The sequence below is a fragment of the Thermothelomyces thermophilus genome, chromosome 6 (genome assembly GCF_000226095.1).
Source record: "Thermothelomyces thermophilus ATCC 42464 chromosome 6, complete sequence".
In the NCBI taxonomy this organism is placed as follows: Eukaryota; Fungi; Ascomycota; class Sordariomycetes; order Sordariales; family Chaetomiaceae; genus Thermothelomyces; species Thermothelomyces thermophilus.
In genome coordinates, this window is record NC_016477.1 from 278989 (window position 1) to 297012 (window position 18024).

At 55.2% G+C, this 18024-nt stretch overlaps 4 protein-coding genes across 4 annotated transcripts; 3 read left to right on the forward strand and 1 right to left on the reverse strand.

Moving 5' to 3' along the window:
* Positions 1 to 1769: 1769 nt before the first annotated feature.
* On the forward strand, positions 1770 to 4920 carry MYCTH_2309814 (uncharacterized protein). The gene has a single exon (XM_003665741.1). It carries the CDS (start codon positions 2133 to 2135, stop codon positions 4611 to 4613), a length of 2481 nt encoding a protein of 826 aa, XP_003665789.1. The 5' UTR covers positions 1770 to 2132; the 3' UTR covers positions 4614 to 4920.
* Positions 4921 to 5055: 135 nt separating this feature from the next.
* Positions 5056 to 7062, forward strand: MYCTH_2309816 (uncharacterized protein). The gene is made up of 2 exons (XM_003665742.1): positions 5056 to 5443; positions 5508 to 7062. Exons 1-2 carry the CDS (start codon positions 5391 to 5393, stop codon positions 6877 to 6879), a joined length of 1425 nt encoding a protein of 474 aa, XP_003665790.1. The 5' UTR covers positions 5056 to 5390; the 3' UTR covers positions 6880 to 7062.
* On the reverse strand, positions 7062 to 8948 carry MYCTH_2309819 (uncharacterized protein). The gene is made up of 2 exons (XM_003665743.1): positions 8172 to 8948; positions 7062 to 8113 (listed from the first exon to the last, which is right to left on the reverse strand). Exons 1-2 carry the CDS (start codon positions 8677 to 8679, stop codon positions 7245 to 7247), a joined length of 1377 nt encoding a protein of 458 aa, XP_003665791.1. The 5' UTR covers positions 8680 to 8948; the 3' UTR covers positions 7062 to 7244.
* Positions 8949 to 9170: 222 nt separating this feature from the next.
* Positions 9171 to 13689, forward strand: MYCTH_2309822 (uncharacterized protein). Its single transcript, XM_003665744.1, has 4 exons — positions 9171 to 9564; positions 9619 to 9709; positions 9768 to 12986; positions 13041 to 13689. The coding sequence occupies exons 1-4, from the start codon at positions 9389 to 9391 to the stop codon at positions 13680 to 13682; spliced, it is 4128 nt and encodes a 1375-aa protein (XP_003665792.1). The 5' UTR covers positions 9171 to 9388; the 3' UTR covers positions 13683 to 13689.
* Positions 13690 to 18024: the final 4335 nt, after the last annotated feature.

An 18024-nucleotide genomic window follows, 5' to 3' on the forward strand; every position in this document is an offset into this window, starting at 1 on the left:
GAAATGCATAAATTGGTCGCACTGTTGGCAGCTCGCTGTCTGCGAGGTACTCCGTACATTGGTCGTGTTGCCCTCGCTGCCCAGGGGCGGCATGCTGGCCCAAAAAATCCTTTGGCAAACGGAAAGCGGACTGGCGGACCTCTATACGGAATGGAACGTTGAGGTGTATGCGGTTTATATTAGCTTACGCCATGTGCGTCCGTTCTCGTGTGCAATGGTCATTAATGGCAGCGGGTGAAAGCAAGGATAATCATATCCGCGTGCCGGGACGCGGCCGGTCTTGGGCGGAGAGAATCTCGGTGGTCCTCGAATCGTGTACGGCGGTGGAGTGACAAGAGACGTAGAGGTATAAGTGTATAGCAATAGACGCTCCATGGAGGAGAACACGCTTGCCAGGTGTTTTGGGCCCTTCCTTGCGTCTCTGGAAGCAGGGTTGAGCGATCGTCCCCGTTACAAAGGAGTCGATAAACGCCTAACAGCAGAAGGTAGTACTTGTTGTTAACAAGGTCGCGTCCTGCTGTGGTAGTGAGCGATGAGGTGATTGCCGGTCCAAGTTGTGGCTGGCTCCTCCCACCTTCGCTCTCCCCCGGAACAGCATCGAATCGAACTTGACGACGCTGCGAGTTGGGCTCAATCAGGGGTAGCCTGACAGGGGACCGCTCGGCAAGCACAGCCGAAGCTTAGCCTTTGCAGATCCCGTTCACGCCAAGAAGCCGGGGTTGGCAACATAGTTCGACGGGCACCCTCTGCCTACGGCAGTCTCATAGCGGCACTGCGCAGGTACAGAGTAGTGTATAAACACACGCTCTTCCGTACTCCGTACCGGCCGCTGACTAGTTTTGTGCTCTTGCGTCCACGCATTGTACTCGTTCTCCGGCCATAACTGTAGCATTTGTTCGGACCGGTTACGTCCGCAGCTCGGCATTGCGCGTGCCGATGGGTTTGCTTCCCGCTAGCATCGCCAGCAACAGGGTTCCAATATTTATACAGTACATCCGTACTGCGTGCAGGAACAACGCCAACCTTCAGCCGGATGGGAGTGATATATCTCGTAACACGAGCGTCAAATGCAGCGATCGTCGCGGATTTCTCCCAGCTGAGGGCTGAACCTGCTCGCGCCTTTGGTTCCAACGTTACTTCCGAACCAGTCGCCCGAAGCAGACTAGAAATTCAGCCGAGTTGGCTAATGTCTGTAGAGATCGATGGCCGAAATATCTGCTGGCCAGCTTCTGTCGTACGTGAATTGTCGTACTTCCTGCGACCTGCGACCTTCGACCCGAAAACAATTAACATACGGGGTGCTTGAGCGGCCGTTATAGTTCGCTGCCAAGCTGTGGTGCTCGCTATGACACCGTGGTACACTTCGCTCATTTAAAGGCTGATGATGTAAGTGAAGGAATCAATCGCTTCCCATAGTTATCTTGCAGCGCATTGCGTTCCGAGCTGTGGCCCCGGACAATGTGCTGGAAGAACCGGGATCGCCTTATTTTGAGCTTCTTTGTACTGGGAAGTTGCGAGGTTCAAAGTCTGTTGACTTGAGACTCTGTCGACCTGACAATTCCGAGAATATCCATAATAATGGGAGCCAGCGGGAAGTAGCATTGAAAACCGTCGGGAAAGTCGATGAGAAGGGCAGGCCAGAACGGCTCTGGCTCCACGTGATGCTTTGGCTCGCTGATTGGTTCAATCGCCAGCAACCCTGGCATACCACAGTGCGTGCCTTGCCGCTGACGAACCCACCCAGCCTGATGACTTCGAAGGAACACCTACTGCAACCTTGGAACTACATAGTAAGGTACGCAGGACTTCGAGATACCTACAGCCCCCGAATCCTCCCGGCAAAACCCTCAGAAACTCGATCACAATCGGCGTGTTCACCGATTGTGTTTTGACCAATTGCCAAAAAATTCAAATTGTTCCAAGGGTTTTTCTAAAACCAAGAACTTGGATTGAAGAAAGCTGCACGACTCCATCCCAACGCTCCCGAGCCCGACGAGGTGCACCTTCTAATTTAATTCCTACAAAAACCAGGCCTGACCCGACAACCATCGATGCAGCCTCCCGATGATGCCCATACCACACAACATGATGATCCCCAGCCTGTACAGCCCCTCCCTCCAGCGGCCTCCGCCATGACCGCCGCCTCTCCCCGCGTTCCCAAGACCCGGCAGTCGCTCCCAACCATCGCCCACCACCCGCTCTCCCAGCCCCCTCCCTCCGCCGATAATCCTCTTCCAGCACGCCAGCTTCCCCTCCATAACAACAACAACAACAACAACAATGGGAACAACGGGAACAACAACAACCGCCGTTCCACCCCTTCCTCCGCAGCCTCGCTCTTCCGCTCCACCCTCTCCCCGCCGACCTCCCGCCCCGCCTCCCCCGCCGGCTCGCTGGCGAGCAGCAGCGCCCGCTCGCCGGTCCGCGCATCGACCCTCATGACGGGCTCCGTCTTCGGGAACCCGTTGTCCAGGCAGCAGCAGCAGCAGCAGCAGTCCCTCCTCGACCTCACGGCGGGGACGGGGGCGGGGGCGGGGGCGGGGGCGGACGACGGCAGCCCGACTGACCCGCTCCGCCTCCTCCTGCGCAGCTTCGTGCCGCACATTGCGATCCACGCGTCCGAGGACGTGGACGACCTGGTGCGGGACAAGGGGTTCCGGGGCGCCCGCGGGGGCGGGCTGTGGGAGCTGTTGCGGCCGTTTGGGGAGCGGGTGCAGGGGAAGGTCATGATTCGGGACAGTAGCGGGGCGGCAAAGGCGTGGGAGGACTTTGCGGTGAGGTTTGTGAGGTTTGGGGAGAGCGTGGAGGAGCCAGAGGGAGCAGTGTCGCTGTCGGCCGGTGGTGCCGGTTCGAACGGGAAGGAGGTTGGAGGGGCGAGCAGGGACGGAAAGGGGAGGGAGGAGGTGATCGCGCAGGTCGAGGCGGTGGTGGAAAGGCATTTGCGGTTTGCCGAGGTTGCGTATGCCGGGAGCGCGGGCGCGCCGTCGCCGCCACTGACGCCCGCCAGAGAGGTGCCGGATGTGGAGGCCACTTCGCCATACTACGCCCTGTATCTGCGCCGGTTGCTGTCCGGGATGCCGCTGGCGTGCCACGAATCGTTTGCGCATCCGGTGGCCTGCGTCATGGCCATCAGCTCGCGTAACCCGGCGCCCATCGAGGCGCTGCAGAAGCTGTACCGGGACACGAGCACCGGGAAGCGCAGCCTGCCGCCGTGGGTCGATGGGGAGTTCCTGCGATACTACGTCCTGGTGCACGACGAGGAGAACGGGGATATCGCCAAGTCGATGGCCCTGTTTGAGCAGATGAAGCGGAATTTTGGGCTGCACTGCCATCTTCTGAGGCTCCGCAGCTCCCAGAGCGCCGAGACGGACGACGACAGCATCCCGCTCCCGAGGAGCGACTGGATGTCGGCGGCCGAGGAACTCGCGGATATCGAAGAGAGCGAGACGCGGGAGGATTTCGAAGATCCTACGAGGTACATATTCGAGTCCGACGCGACGGCCATACGGACGTTCGTGCGGGAGATGGTGACGCAATCAGTGATACCCACCATGGAGAGAAATGTCTCGATATGGAACGACCAAGTGGCATCACGCCGACGAGGCCTCAGTGGGCGCTTCATGAGCCTATCCAAGAGGTTTACGTTCGGCAGCTCGAGCCGCAGCTCCGCTGGGGGCACCTCCAGCTCGTCGAGCAACTATGACGCGCAGGGATTTTACCGCGCGGACACCCCCGAGGCGATCATGAGGCGATTGGCCGACTATGCCTTCATGCTGCGTGACTGGAAGCTGGCCATGTCGACGTACGACCTACTGCGCGGCGACTTCCAGAACGACAAGGCGTGGAAGTACCACGCGTCGGCAAACGAGATGGCCGCCCTGTCGCTTCTGATCATGCCGCAGAACATGTCGTCCAAGACGCGCATCGAGACCATCAACCAGATGCTCGAGCAGGCCTTGTACTCTTACCACATCCGCTGCAACTCGCTGTACGGCGCGGCGCGGTGCACCTTGCTGGGGCTCGAGCTCCTGCGACTCCGGGGCGGCTCCGGGATCGACGAGGCCGTCCGGTGGGGCATCCGTGTGCTCGAGTCCAAGCTCATGGGACCCATCGGCGACGCGCTGCTCAAGGAACGCATGGCAGTTTGCTACGCATCGAAAAAGGGGGCCGGGTCCCAGGCCTGGGGCAGTCGGCGGCGCAAGTCGGCCTTGTGGAGCGTGCTTAGCGCCGAGGCGTGGGTTGCCCAGGCCAAGTATGTGCAGGCGCAAAAATGCCTGCGCCACGCGCGCGCCATGTATGCGCTGTTGCCTGGCGAGTGTGGGGTGCAGAATTTCGGAGTGGCCAGCGACTTCCTGGCAAGTCTGAACGACCAGCTCAAGGCAGGCTTGCAAACGGACATGACGCACGGAGCGAGGGACGGCAGGGACGGGCAAGGCGCCACGGAGGTGGACGAAGAGAGCGAGACGCTGGGCAGCAAGAGACCAAGGAGGACTAGCTTGATCAGACCTCCGGGAGGCGGTGCCGGGCTGGAAACGGCACCTCTGCACGACACCGAGCCCGTAATGCTGGCGACACAGGAAAAGGATGGGGGGCCCGATGATGGGTTCGGCTAACGCAGCACGGATTGCAATTAGAAGGAGACAAGGTTCGCAGTTTGCATGCAGTCGGCGTTGTATCATACGGCTGTCGATGATTGTATGGGTCATTGCTGGCGGTCTGGGACGAGGGCGATGGTCATAGAAGGGAAAGATGATGCTCGGGTTTGGTCAAAATACCTCATACAGTTCCTTCAGTTCCAGCGTAATGATCCAGCGTAATGATTTTCTTTGAAGACCTCGAACCAAGAATAATATATCCTTTTGAGCTCTTGAGGCAGGAGCTAGGTTGTTGAGCCAGAGCTCAAAGCCAACCTATTCGTAGGAATGTCACATTGGCCCCACCTAGGTGCCTGCCGGGAACACTTGAAGTGTTGATAAGATAAGCGACCCTTTCTGGCGGTGTCTGGTGCCTGCACTGCCTGGACGTCATTAGTTATCACAAACGAACGGTCGATTGGTCGCAACCATCCAACTTTAATCCTTGAAGCGCGATTGGCGTTGCTGTGTCTTAAGCATTTGTGCTGCCTGTCGACGCGCCTAAGTGTTGCTTTGGGCTCTTGTTTTCTATTTAATCCTTTTTTTTTCCTACTTCAACTTCTGTATCTCCTCAGCCAGGCGCTGGAGATTCAGAAAATACACTTCTCGGTTGCCCGGTCATCCAATCCAAGCAAATCCAAAGGGGAACCCCTGTGCCTTGTATCCGTACATACACGAGAGGCCCGTACACTTCACGTCCTGGAGGTTTTTGGGCCGGCGATCCTAGAGAAGAAGTGCGCTCAAGGCGTTGGCATCATGAGCCAGTCACTGCTCGAATTCCTCGTGGAAAACGAGCCTGCTTTCAGAAAGTATGTTTGCGTTCGCTCGAAGTTGGTCGGGGGCTGTGAACCACTCACACACACTGCACCTTAGAAGCCGCCTTCCTGCCCTCTACTCCGACTTTCAAACCCAGCGGACCCTCAACCCAGACGGCTACCAAGCAAACGTCTCGGCATGGCGCAAGGCGCTGAGGCACATTGTGAGCTCCGGTTTGGCCCCGGCGGGTCGCGGAAGCGCGCCAGACCTGTTCGTCCTCCACTCCGATGAACAACTGCTCCGCGCCCTCGAGTCGAAACAGTACGGCAGGCCGCTCGCCCTGGGTGCCGTGGTCCGCGAGGCGCTGGCGGCCAAGGACCTCATCCCGCTGCGCGAGTTCCTCGACGCCAAGGAGAGCATATACCGCCGGTCCTGGTCGGTATGGAACCTGGCCTCCTGGACGATGAAGCAACTAGGCGTGGCCGACTTTCTGAAGAAGGACTCCCTGCCGTCGGGGCAGTTCGTGGTGGTCGCCAATGTCGAGGAGGCCGGCAAAGCCTTCGGCGCCCAGAACGGCCCGGCCGCCAACGCCCGGAGCCGCTTCGAGCGCACCTTCACCAAAGCCCATTTCTACAGGACTCTCAACGACCAGCTCGTCGAAGGCAAGCACCTCTCCGAAACAGACATGGACATCCTCCTGCGCTTCCTCTCGCGCGACAAGTCCGCCATCCTCTACGACGGCAACACGATCAAGATCAAATCGCCCGCCGGCGCATGTGCTGCCGACGAGCCCGACCAGATCACCACCGAGGACGCCTCCATCGCGCAGCTCCGCGAGCTCATCGCCTCGCTGACGCACCAGACCGCCCTCCTCGGCCGCCGCATCGACGAGCTCACGGCGCAGGCCAAGCAGGCGGTGGCCAAGTCCAACCGCGTGGCCGCCCTCGCGGCGCTGCGGTCCCGGAAGCTGGCCGAGTCGACGCTCGCGCGCCGCTTCGCCACCGTCAACCAGCTCGAGGAGGTCGCCGCGCAGATCGAGCAGGCCGCCGACAACGTGCAGCTCGTCCGGGTCATGGAGGCGTCGGGCGCGGCGCTCGCGAGCCTGCACGCGCGCGTGGGCGGCGCCGAGGGCGTCGAGGAGGTCGTCGGCCGGCTGCGCGAGCAGATGGCCGCCGCCGACGAGGTCGGCAGCATCCTGGCCGAGTCGGCCGGCGCCGTCGTCGTGGACGAGGCCGAGGTGGACGACGAGCTGGCCGCGCTCGAGGGCGAGGAGAAGAGGAAGGCGGAAGAGGCCGAGCGGGCCGAGCGGGAGGAGCGCGAGAGGAGGGAGGCGGAGGAGACGCGGAGGCGCCTGGCCGCTGCTGGGGAGGCGCCGCGCGGCGACGTCAAGCTGCCCGAGCCGGGGGATAATAATAAGGACGACAAGGAGGTGCGGGCGGCCGAGGACATGATGAGTAGGATGTCCCTGACGGAAACCCCGGAGCGCTAGAGGACGCCCACCATGGAGTTTCCCTCCTCACTGTTTCTGTTGTTATCGGCAGTAGTAAAGGAGTGCTAATTCCGATCCCCTCGATAGTGCACGAATGAGCGACCCGACCCCAATGTGGATCCAAAACGCCATTAATAATTACTGGGTTACTTACAAGAGGCGTCCTGATATGTGGTCAAGTGCGTATGTGAAGCTTACGGAGTTCGGTCAGGCGTACGGGTGAGGCACACCACGGTCGATTTCTGGTTTGGGACATGGGAAAACAAGCGAGACGCACGCCATAATGCCTTAGAATCTCTTCTTGTGGATATTTCTTTCTTTCTTTCTTTTTTTTCACTGGCCCTTTTCGCAGCTGACATTCAAGCTCATGAGCCCGCCCCTTCTGGTTTTCCAGACGGACTACACGCAGACACGCCGTCAGCTTGGGGATGTCCCGCCTCCTTCCCAGATATTGACCGCAAGTCTTCCAGGAGACCAGTATCGCTCTCCCCAGATGCGCCAGCTCTTTTCGGCGGTGAATCTGGCGGCTCAGGTTGGCTCGATGGCGGGCAGGTCAGATCCACCACGGCCGTTTTGGACGGCTCTGAGGCCGATACCGAGTCATCTCTTCCCTTCCTCTCGTCCTGCGCTGACCCCGACTCTCCCTTATTCTGCTCTCCCTCCGCCTTCTGCACAACCTTACTTCTTGAGCTGCGTGCCTTGGCAATCAAATCCTTGAACGAGTTTTCGTGTTTCGCTGCCCAAGCGGCTCCGTCAAAATCTTTGTCCTTGATCTGCGCACCCATGTTTGCCGCCCTCGACATGGTCGGCGCGCGGCTGCCCATCGTCCTCTCCCACACCTCCAGGTCTTGCAGAAGCTCGGATCGCTTCTTGGGCTTCGCGGAGTCGCAATTGGCGTTCCAGATGGTCACCCATTCCCGGTGTCTTTTCTCGAGCATTTGACGAGACCCCGCCGTCGACAGCCCGAGCTCGGCCAATTTCTTTCGAAGGGCCGAGTCTTTTAGCATGGAATATGCAAGAGCCGGGAGGCGCTCGGGTGCCTTCGTGGGCGTTGGTGGATTCTGGGAGAGGGTACGAGCCGAACCGAAGCTGGTTCCTCCGCGACTATTTGTGGAAGTCGATGACGACCCCTTGGATGGCTGCGGGGAGCCCGGACAGGAGGTGTCGATGTGCCTGTCAACCTGCCAAGGCTTCATTCGTGTCCAACAAATCGGGCAAGCAGCAAGGCCATCGTCTAAATTCCTAGGTCAGTTCCCATGAACTCGAACGGGATCAGGCGCAGGTGACGATACCTGGCTCGGACTCCTGATTTGGGGTATTATTCTCGCCCTCGGGCACGTCCGCCTCCTCGCGCAACATAGCTGCCGTCGCCTCGGCAGCTTTCGCTTTGCTTGACCTCGTGGTCATTCTTGGCCTCTTGTTCTGCCCTTCGTCGCCCGGCTCTTCCATCTCCGCTGCTTTCCTCTTTGGGGATTTCGGGCTGGACGCAGTCACTGGGGTTTTGGCAAACCGCAAAATGGCGTCGCGAGATTTGACAAAGGCGTCCACCGCTTCCCGCAGCGCCCAATTCCCCCGGAGCTTGGATTCTTGGTCCAGTGCCCGGCAGAGCGGGCATTTGCCGTCCACCGACAAACACCGACGGATGCATATCGAGCAAAATGTGTGGTTGCAGGAGGTAATCATGGGGGAGTTGTAGAAGTCCTTGCAGACGTGACAGCGAAAGGCCTGTTCGACTTCCATGAGGCCGGCGAGGGGCGTCCCAATCCAGTCGGTCGAGTCGGGAACGTCGAACGACTCCATCTGGGTGAAGGCCGAGGGAAACGGTGACGTTACGGCGGAGTGTAGGTATGAGATCTGAACGGGAACAGGCTTGCGAAGTCGGGTCAGAGCATAGTGTAGTCTCGCTGCGACTGTGTTTCAGCTTGTTGTACTCCGTACGGACCCAAACCAGCGTTGTTGGGGTTTTGGCGGGCTGCTGGGTCCCAATCAGGACCAGGGCGCGGCCAAGAGTAAGAAAGGCGCGAGCTTGCGCTTGCCGGGCGCGACAGGACGAGCGAAGAGGAGTGTGCACAGTAGCAGCCACGCAGCAGCACGGTCTGGCGCGTGTCGAATCTGACAGGGCAATTTCACTGTGCGGGGCAATCGAGCCCGAACCCACGTGAACTGGCGTCAGGAAGATGAGCTTGGGGTCCCACTCGAGCAGCTCCTGGCCAGACCATTCCGTTTTTGGAGAGAATCAAAACAAAAGCCTTGCCAGATCCAGGGCCCGCTCGTCAGTCACAACGCACACAAGTTGACCTCCCTTTCGCAAACAGAGCTGCCTGCTCTCTCAATCCCAGACCAAGTTTTCCGACCAATCTCATCACCAACCCACCCTTTGATCCATGGCACGCTGATCGAGGAGCAACCCTTTTTTTTCGATTCCCATCCCCTCCGTCTCTTGTCGTCTCTCTCTCTCGACATTGTTTACTTTCAGCGCCCCACGACACACAGCTGCCCGCCCGTAACAATGGCGATGCGAGGAGGTCCTCGTCTCCAGGTCGGCTCGGCCGCCTGGATTACGGAAGAGAGGAACGCGGCTCTGAGCATAGCACGGTCCGAGATCGAGGAATTCTCTTACTCCGCGCGCAATGAAATCGACTGGCTCAACGAGCACATGGCCGAGATCTTCTCCGAGAACCAGATGTTCGTGCAGTCATCGCAAGCTCGGCCTGTCGCGTCGCTGACCAAGGCTCGCAGGAACGTCGCGGAACTCTTCAAGACACCAGGGAAGTTGCGCGGAAAGACGCCGCGCACGGCGAGAAAGGCACCGCCCAGCAGCATGCGAATGGTAAGCCGAAAATACCTGCGCTGAGACGACGCGTCGCGTACTGATCAACCTTGCCCAGCCGCTCTCCGAGATGTTCTCTGCGACAATAAACGGGGCGTCGAGCCCCTTCACGATGCAAAACAACTCACAGCCGCACAGCCCCAGGATCACGGCCGCCGAGGACAAGGTCGAGCCTGAAGTCGGCTTCTCCGAAAGCCCAGCAAAGCCTGCGGTCGTGCGACCTCCACACCAGGTGGAACCTCGCGGCCCCATCTCCTTCGGAGACTCGGGCTACCATGGCAGTCAATCTCAAGATACGATGCCATGTGACCAGTTTGACAAGGACGTCGAGATGTCAGACAGCCCTCAGCGGCCGCTGCGGATCTCGGACCACATGCACCCGCTGCCAGGCGAGCCAGCAGAGCAGGGAACCCCGTCAGCCAGTCCTAGCCGAGAGGCCTTGAACCCGGCAGGCGAAAACAAGGAGAGGCAAGCCGCGGCAAGCACAGCAGCCGCCGTTCCCGCGAGCCCTTCGGGCGCCGTTGCCCAGCTGAGCAGCCCGTTTGCCAGCCGAACCCGCTTGCCCATCTTGTCGCCACGGTCGCCTTCACCCCAGAAGATGTCGTCCCCTCCCAGACAGCCACTCCAAAGATCAAGCTCGCCTCAAAAGCCGCCCTCGCCCGAGAAGTCGTCTTCTTCCCCGCAGAGAAGGACTGCCAGCCCACTGAAGGAATTAGAAAAGCCCACCGGCGATCTCCATTACGCCGTCGACAAGGATGCCGACGAGATGGTCGATGAGATTGACGAAGTCAGGTCTCCCTCCGACGCGTCCAGCCCAATTAGGCCCGTCGTGCGCAAGAGCAGTTTGAACTTTGCTTCCTTGCCAGCTCGTGAGCCACTGGCTTCCAAGAAAAGCCTCGGCGGGGCCCGTATCTCGCGGACGAGCCATCTGGATTTCCACCGCCAGAGCTACTACAACCGTCCGACCGGGGGCAAAAGTCTTGGTGGAGGTGTCATGCGGCGGGAGAGCCTGGAAGACGACCCGGATAAGATGGATGTTGACGATGAGCTGAAAACGCAGAACAACGAGGACGCCGCTGCACACAGCAAGACCTACACGCAACGGTTACAAGATCAGATCAGCATGCTTGGGAAAGGACAGTCGACTGGTACTACTAGGTCATCAAAATCCCTTGCCAATCTGCTGCCCTCGCAGCAGAGCGCACCAGCCTCGCAGATCCAGTCCCAGGCCGAGCCAACCTCGGAAGAGAGGACATCATCGCCCAAGTCGAGAAATGCGGCCGCCGCTCCTGGTGCGTTTCCTGCAGATGAAGACGACGAGGGTGACTGGATTGCCCCGCCCGATACCGCTGCGAAGGCCCAGGGCCCGAAGCCTGTTCCTTCTGACACGCAACTCTCGGATGCCCGAGAGGAGTTGTCCAGCAGGGGGACGGCAACGAGCGCCGAGCATTCCAAGAGGAGTGCAGGGTCGCCGGGCAAGCCGACCATGTCCCAATGGACACCCAAGCACGGGAAGTCAGTCTCTGTTCCGGTGCTTCCGACCACGGATCAGCTGGACACGGAGACGGAGGGCAGCCCTCTGAAGAAGACTACATCCGTCTCGAACTCGGCGCTGTCCACGGTGGCCGAGGACAACCTCTCCTCGCCCCCGAGGTCTCCTGCGAGAGCCTTCATGGACAACCCGCTGAGGCAGGTCAAGAACAAGCTGTCATCGCTGCTGAAGAGCTCCAAGGGCCTGATCGTGAGCAGTGCGGCAGTCAGCGCCGAGGGCAAGTCCTCGTTACTGCAGTCTCCCTCGACAACACGGCTTGGATACCACCAGGAGCCGTCTGTTGAGTCCTTCAAGACAGCGGACAACGTTGTGTATCCGGACTTGTCGCAGCACCTCGCCGCAACCGCCCCCCCGCTCAGCCCAGTGCGTAGTAATAGCTCTCGGAGAACGCGGTCGTCAGCGGAGAGGGAAAGACTCGAGGCTATGGAGCGCGAGAGAGACGAGAGGGAGCGCGAGAAGGAGAGGGAGACGGAGCGCGAGAAGGAAAGGGAGAGGGAGATGAAGGAGGCAAAGCAGATGGCCGAGCAGATGGACAAGCTGGAGAAGGCACGCGAGAAGGAAAGAGAAAAGGCCCGGGTCTTCAGCAAGGAGCAGGAGAAGATTGCGGCCATGGAGAAGCAGGTTGCGGCCCAGAAGGAGCAGGAGAAGGCTGCCCAGCCCCAACCACAGCAGCAAGACTTCCGGACTCCTGCGCCGGCACTTAAGAACAGGCCAAGGAGCCCGACAAAGTCGACGAGGCCGACTCCAGCAAGGGCCAACGAGCATGAGGGGAAGCATAGGTCTGTTCCCTCCGACGAGCCGGACGTGGAGATGACGGATGCCACGACCACCGTACCGCCTCCGTCAATTCCTCGCCCGACGACGGCCTCGTCCATCAGGACTCAGAAGCGGCCTATGAAGCCGACAAGGGAGACGGCGGCCAAGCCGAAACAAGTGCCTACCTTGATTCGGGTCAACCCTTTGAGCTCCCAGCAGACCCATTTCCACCCTTCAAACAGCGTGCTTGCCGCCAACCTCCAAGAGACGCTGGGTCAGCAGCCTGGTTCTGCGAGGCAGGTCAACGGCAAGGCGAGCCAGGCCTCTCTCCAAGGCAAAGGATCGGTTCAGAGCCTCAAGAGTTCGGTTTCCTCTACCGGTCGTCCCAAGGCATTGGAAATGGCAGCCAAGCGAAAGGAGCAGGAGGAGCGCGAGGCCCAGCGCAAGCGTGAGACCAAACAGGAAATGGAACGCAAGCGGGCGGCCCAGGAGGAAGAGCGTAGGCAAGAGCAGCAACGGAGAGCCGAGGCTGAGCGGCAGAAGGAGGAGGAGCGGAAGGCGGCTCAGCGGAGGGCGGCCATCGAAAAAGCCAAACAGACGAAAGCGCCTCCTCCGGCCGTTAGGCCCCAGCCGAACGCTCCCCCGGAGTACGCCATAGCAGAGAAAGGGACGTTCCGACCACCCTCGCGATTGGGTTCCACGATGCATCAGGAAAGCCGGCTTGTCAACACGGTCCTGTCGGGCACGGCGAAGGGGTCCACCTCAAAGAGGCCGTTGCAACAAGACGCCGGCGAGGAGAGCTCCAGGTCGCAGCAGCAGCAGCAGCAGCGAGCCCTGCCGTCTTACCCTACGAAGGAGACGAAGCGCATGCGCATGAGCGAGGAGTTTGACGAGGACCTGGACATGATGGACCACAACCCGCGGATCATCAAGGGCCCGCCCGTCAGGCCCTCTGGTGGCTTCAAGAAGGTAGGTGTCCCGGATCCCATAGGGCGGCAGCAACGTGCTAAACCGCTCGCGCAGGACCCGCAGCCCAAGTCGGCGTACAACAACGGCTACCCTCACGCGCCCCCGTCGAGTGCGAGCAGCAAGGACCTCTTCAAGACGACGGTGACGGCGCAGCACAACAGCCACTCCAAGCCGACCCATCCGCTCGACATGGCGCAGTTCTCCAAGGGCGCCATCCCGTTCGCGCAGAATCCCAACGCACACCAGCAACAGCAACAGCACAAGACGCCGGCCCGCCCGATCGGCGGCGGCGGGATCCCCAAGTCCACCAAATCCGTCGCCCGCTCCTCCCCGCGCATGCTCAACGGCGAGTTGATCGAGCTCCCCGACATCCAGACGGACGACGACAGCGAGGACGACGACGGGCACATGCCGATCGCGGCCTGGGCCGACTCGCCGGCCCTGCGGGACGCGCTCCTGCGGCAGGAACGCGTCGACCCCATCCAGGTGTTTGGGCCGCCGGCGCCGCTCAACATGGAGGAGGTGTTCAGCAAGACCAAGGACCGGTTCCACAAGTTCCGGGCGCGCACGAGCAGCGCCAACTGGAGCGGGAGCGACCGCCTGACGGAGGAGGAGGTGCGGAGGGACGCGGCGGCGAGAGACAAGATGAGGCGCGAGGGAGGATGGAGCTACGAGTTGAGCCGGGAGTTGGTTTAACGCGGTGGTGCGATCAGTATGGCATACGGAAGGGAATGGAATAATAATGGAGTCGAGGCGGGTCGGGTTGGCGGAGAGATGGGTTTGGCTCACATGGAATTGCATTGTTTCGGATTCGGGGGATGGTTGTGAAGGTTATTGTTTGGGACCTAATGCTTGCTTTGTTTTTTCTTTCTCCAGAGTTTGGGAGTACCTGGTTGCATTGGGATTGTTGGTCATACTCAGTGGATAGACTTGGACGGTGAACGGTCAGGAAGTGGTCTTTTTGGAAGGGGGGGGGGGGGGGGGAGGTTGCGAATATAATACATGTTTCGATTTCTCCAAGCCCTGATTTGATCCGCAGCTCATTATATCTATACATGAAGAACGCGGAAACTATGATATATTACTCCCTTGCTTCTGTCTGAGCAGAAGCATCAAGTTTCCTGTTACCGCGATCAACGTGCTGAATAATATAGGAAGACCTTTTTCTTAAAGGAGAGAGAAACGCGCAATTAGATGTTGCGTCTCAAGGCTTGAAGTCCCGTGAGTTCTTGGCAGTCCGAGGCATAAGCACTTGGTTATGGTTATACGGCCGCTGTTGGCCAAGTCACTACTGTACACGAATGCTGTCTGTCCGTGTAATGTGCAAGTATATAACGTCAATCATACCCATGTCGGTCACATACCAAATTCGGCCACCAAATCTCCACCAATTTAAGCCCCTAAACGTATACTACCAAGATACTAACATCGCAAGCCAGTTTACCACAAATTCCTCTTTTCTTATAATATTCGAAGTCTACTCTACCTTTTTAACGATAGCTAACTTAAATCTTGATTAGGAAGGCTATATCTAAGCTATAATTCTAGCGCTCGAATAGAAAGATATCCTTAGTATTTAATAAGCCGCTATCCTCTTTAGAGTCCCCTGATTAACGCTTATAAACCGTCTTTCTAGTTAGTATAAGAGTATTCGAGCTTCTAGAGAGCTATAATAATGCCTATCGAATGTAGAAGAAGCTTCCTTTATTTAAGCTATCTATTAACTTAATACCTAGGGCTAGCTAATATCTATCTTGGCTATTAAGAATCTAGCTAGTTAACTCTTCCTTATAAAGAAGGATATAAAACCTCTTAGAAACTACTAATATTCTAACTTCCTTATATACTATCTAAAGGTCCAGGACCTGTTTAATAGGCTTAGCCTAGGGGCTAGGGACCTCCTTAACCTTATAGACCAGTAGGACCCCGACCTACATACGCTATACGGCTAGGTTACTAGGGCCCCCCAAGGGGACTAACGTGGCCGGCCTTCTATAATAGACCTACTCTAGGCCTCGGCTAGGCTAGAAGCGACCTATAGGGATATCACGGAACGTGGGAAATCCGACTACTACCTATAGGCCTTAAACGTCTCCCTCTAGGGGACCAACAGGCCCGTACTAGCTAGCAAAGGGTAAGACTAGAAGAGCCTAGACGAGGAGGTAGCACGGGCCGAGGCGGCCTACCTCCTACTACGGCTTGGTAGGTAGGCCTCGGCCCTAGCCAGGCCTGTCTTCCGGGACCCGGAGGAGCTTCTACAGGCCTTCGACAGGCTTATAGAGGCCCTCGAGGAGATAGCTATAGTCTTAGCCCTGGCAAAGAAGGCTAGTACGGGCGGTAAACGAGCCTAATAGTAGACGAAGGAGGTTTAAGAGGCCTAGAAGAGAGCTAGGGAGGTGTCACGAAAATATACATATAGGACGCCGCCTAAGCCGCCTCCCTAACAGGCCAATAGGACAGCAAGAATGATAGGCCAATCAGGACAGGATCACACTTAGCAAGAAATGATCCTAGTAAAGGATTACTAGCTTACAATGTAAGCCAGGTAAGCTAGTACAGAGGATCACCACGACTATTAGTAATCCTAGGATTATATATATATATAGATAGTCACTCGTTATAATAGACTCTAGGAATTTACTAGTAATAGTAACCTATAATTATAGTACTTATACTAAGTACTGTTAACTACTATAAGAGATAACTCTAGTATTGTTATAAATCCTTTAGCTTTACCGAATCCCTTAGACGACCTATACGCTTATCCCGCTTAATCTACCTTTGTCTAAACCCTTTTAGAAGAAGTCTAAGTTAGGTTTATTACATATTGCTATCACTCTTTTTGTTCTATTATGGTTTAGGACGAAGGTAATTTCGACCTTGATATTAATATAACTATTAATGTTATAGCCGAATAGCTGCTTACCTATCTTAGTTAACTCTAGTAGTAGATCTAGGAGTTAGACTAGAGAGATAAGGCTACTTAAGCTTAAATTAAGGAACTTGAGAACGGCGAAAAGCACTTGTAGAAGCTAGTTAACGAGGCTTATACTAAAATTAAGGTACTCAAAGGCGCTAAAGCGAGCCGTATTAAGATCGAACTACCTGGTAAATATAGAGGAACTAAGGAGGATCTTGTAAGGTTTCTAATAAACCTCTAATCCTACTTTTGGCTTAATAATAACAAGTTTCTAGACGATAAAGCCAAAGTCTTCTATATAGCTATAAGACTAGAGGGCAAGGTACTTAGATGGTTCGAGCCTATATGGAATGACTATCTTACTAAGGAAGACGAAGATAACTAAGACGCGTTTATATAGGTAGTCTTTTAATTCTATAACCGTTTCGAAGAAGAGCTTTAGAAGGTCTTTAGCGATAAAGACGAGAAGATTTATATATAAGAAAGACTTACTAATCTCTAATAGACTAAGTTAGTAGCCTCTTATATTATATAGTTTAGATAGGATATACTTAAGTCTTAGCTTAATGACGAGGTATTAATATAACTATTCTATAATGGCTCAAAGGAAAAGGTTAAAGATAAGCTATATAAATACGATTAGCCTAAGACCTTAGATAAATATATTATATAGACTATTAGAATCGATAATTGACTCTATATATAAAAGTAGCAGAAATAAGGTCAAATGAATAGAACTATAGTCAAGGCTAATGATAAGAAAAAATAAGTATATATTAGTACCTTATATAGGACGTATCTTAGGGCTATAGATATAGATATAGTATAGAAGTAAGATAGAAAGAAGATGACTAAAGACAAGTCTAACGTTATTTACTATAACTATAGAAAGAAAGGATACTATAAATAAGAATATTAAAGCCTGAAGAAAGAATAGAAAATAGTCCCTAGAAAGGAAATTATAGTTATTAACGAAACTACTAAGGATATTATCGAAGTAGTAGCTATAAGCTACGAAAATAGGGATAGCGATATAGATAGTCTTGGATGTAATAGCGATGGTAAAGACGAACAAGTACTATACTCTAAACTGGTCACTATAGACCTAGAGATAGGTCTTGCCGAGTAGGATATGGTAGGAGAGTATATACTACTAATTTCGATTCTCCTAGCCTTAAGGTAGTAGGGTTTTATAGTTATATAGAGGTAGGATAGATTATAGATAACCGATACCTAAGGAATCGAAAGACCTAGACCTAATGTTCTATTCCTCCAGGAATAAATCGAATGGTACTATAATAAAGTTTTCCGGCTTAATATAGAACTATACAAATGGGATAGACGCTTGATTTGACTTGCCTAGTAGAGCGATAAGATAAGGGACAAGATAAGGGAACTCTAACGTATTGTAGAAACTATTAAAGGGGAACAGTCTGTGATATATAATAGGCCTGATAGCTATACCGAGTATTTTGATGACTAGTAACTTAGCTATAATATATGGAACCTAGAGTACTAGTTTATATATATAAACTATAGAAAAGACGAATATACGTGGGAAAACTACTAGAAGAAACATTCCTACCTTAGTGTCAGGGTATCTATAGTCTATATATAGTGAGAAGGATTTAGGAAAGAGTTCTAATACCTTCTAGGTAACGTTATATAACTATACCCTTGATACGAGGTATACATATAAGTGCCCTAGTTCTAGTGTATATTATACGAATGCTAATACTACTTTCGCGACAAATTCGAAAATAATTACTAGCCGACCTAACAAGGAAATGAGGATAGAAGCCTCTGCCCTGTAGAATAGGTTTATAATGCCGGAAATAGAGCGGCCGAATTGCTCTAGAAGATCGAAGCCCGTGATCTAGAAGGTATTACGGTAGTTCTAAAACGAGCCTGGCCTAGGTACTACGGAATAGGACAAGATATATAGGACTCGTACTAGAGTAACGATTACCTCTATTATATAGACGAAAAGAAATCGCGAATTCGAGAGCTTTAGATAAAGCTATAGTATATATGATGGAAAGCAGAATAGACCTAATAGTAGGAAGCTATAAGCACTTAATAGCTTACGGAAATGAGTATAATTAACGAAGCCGCTAT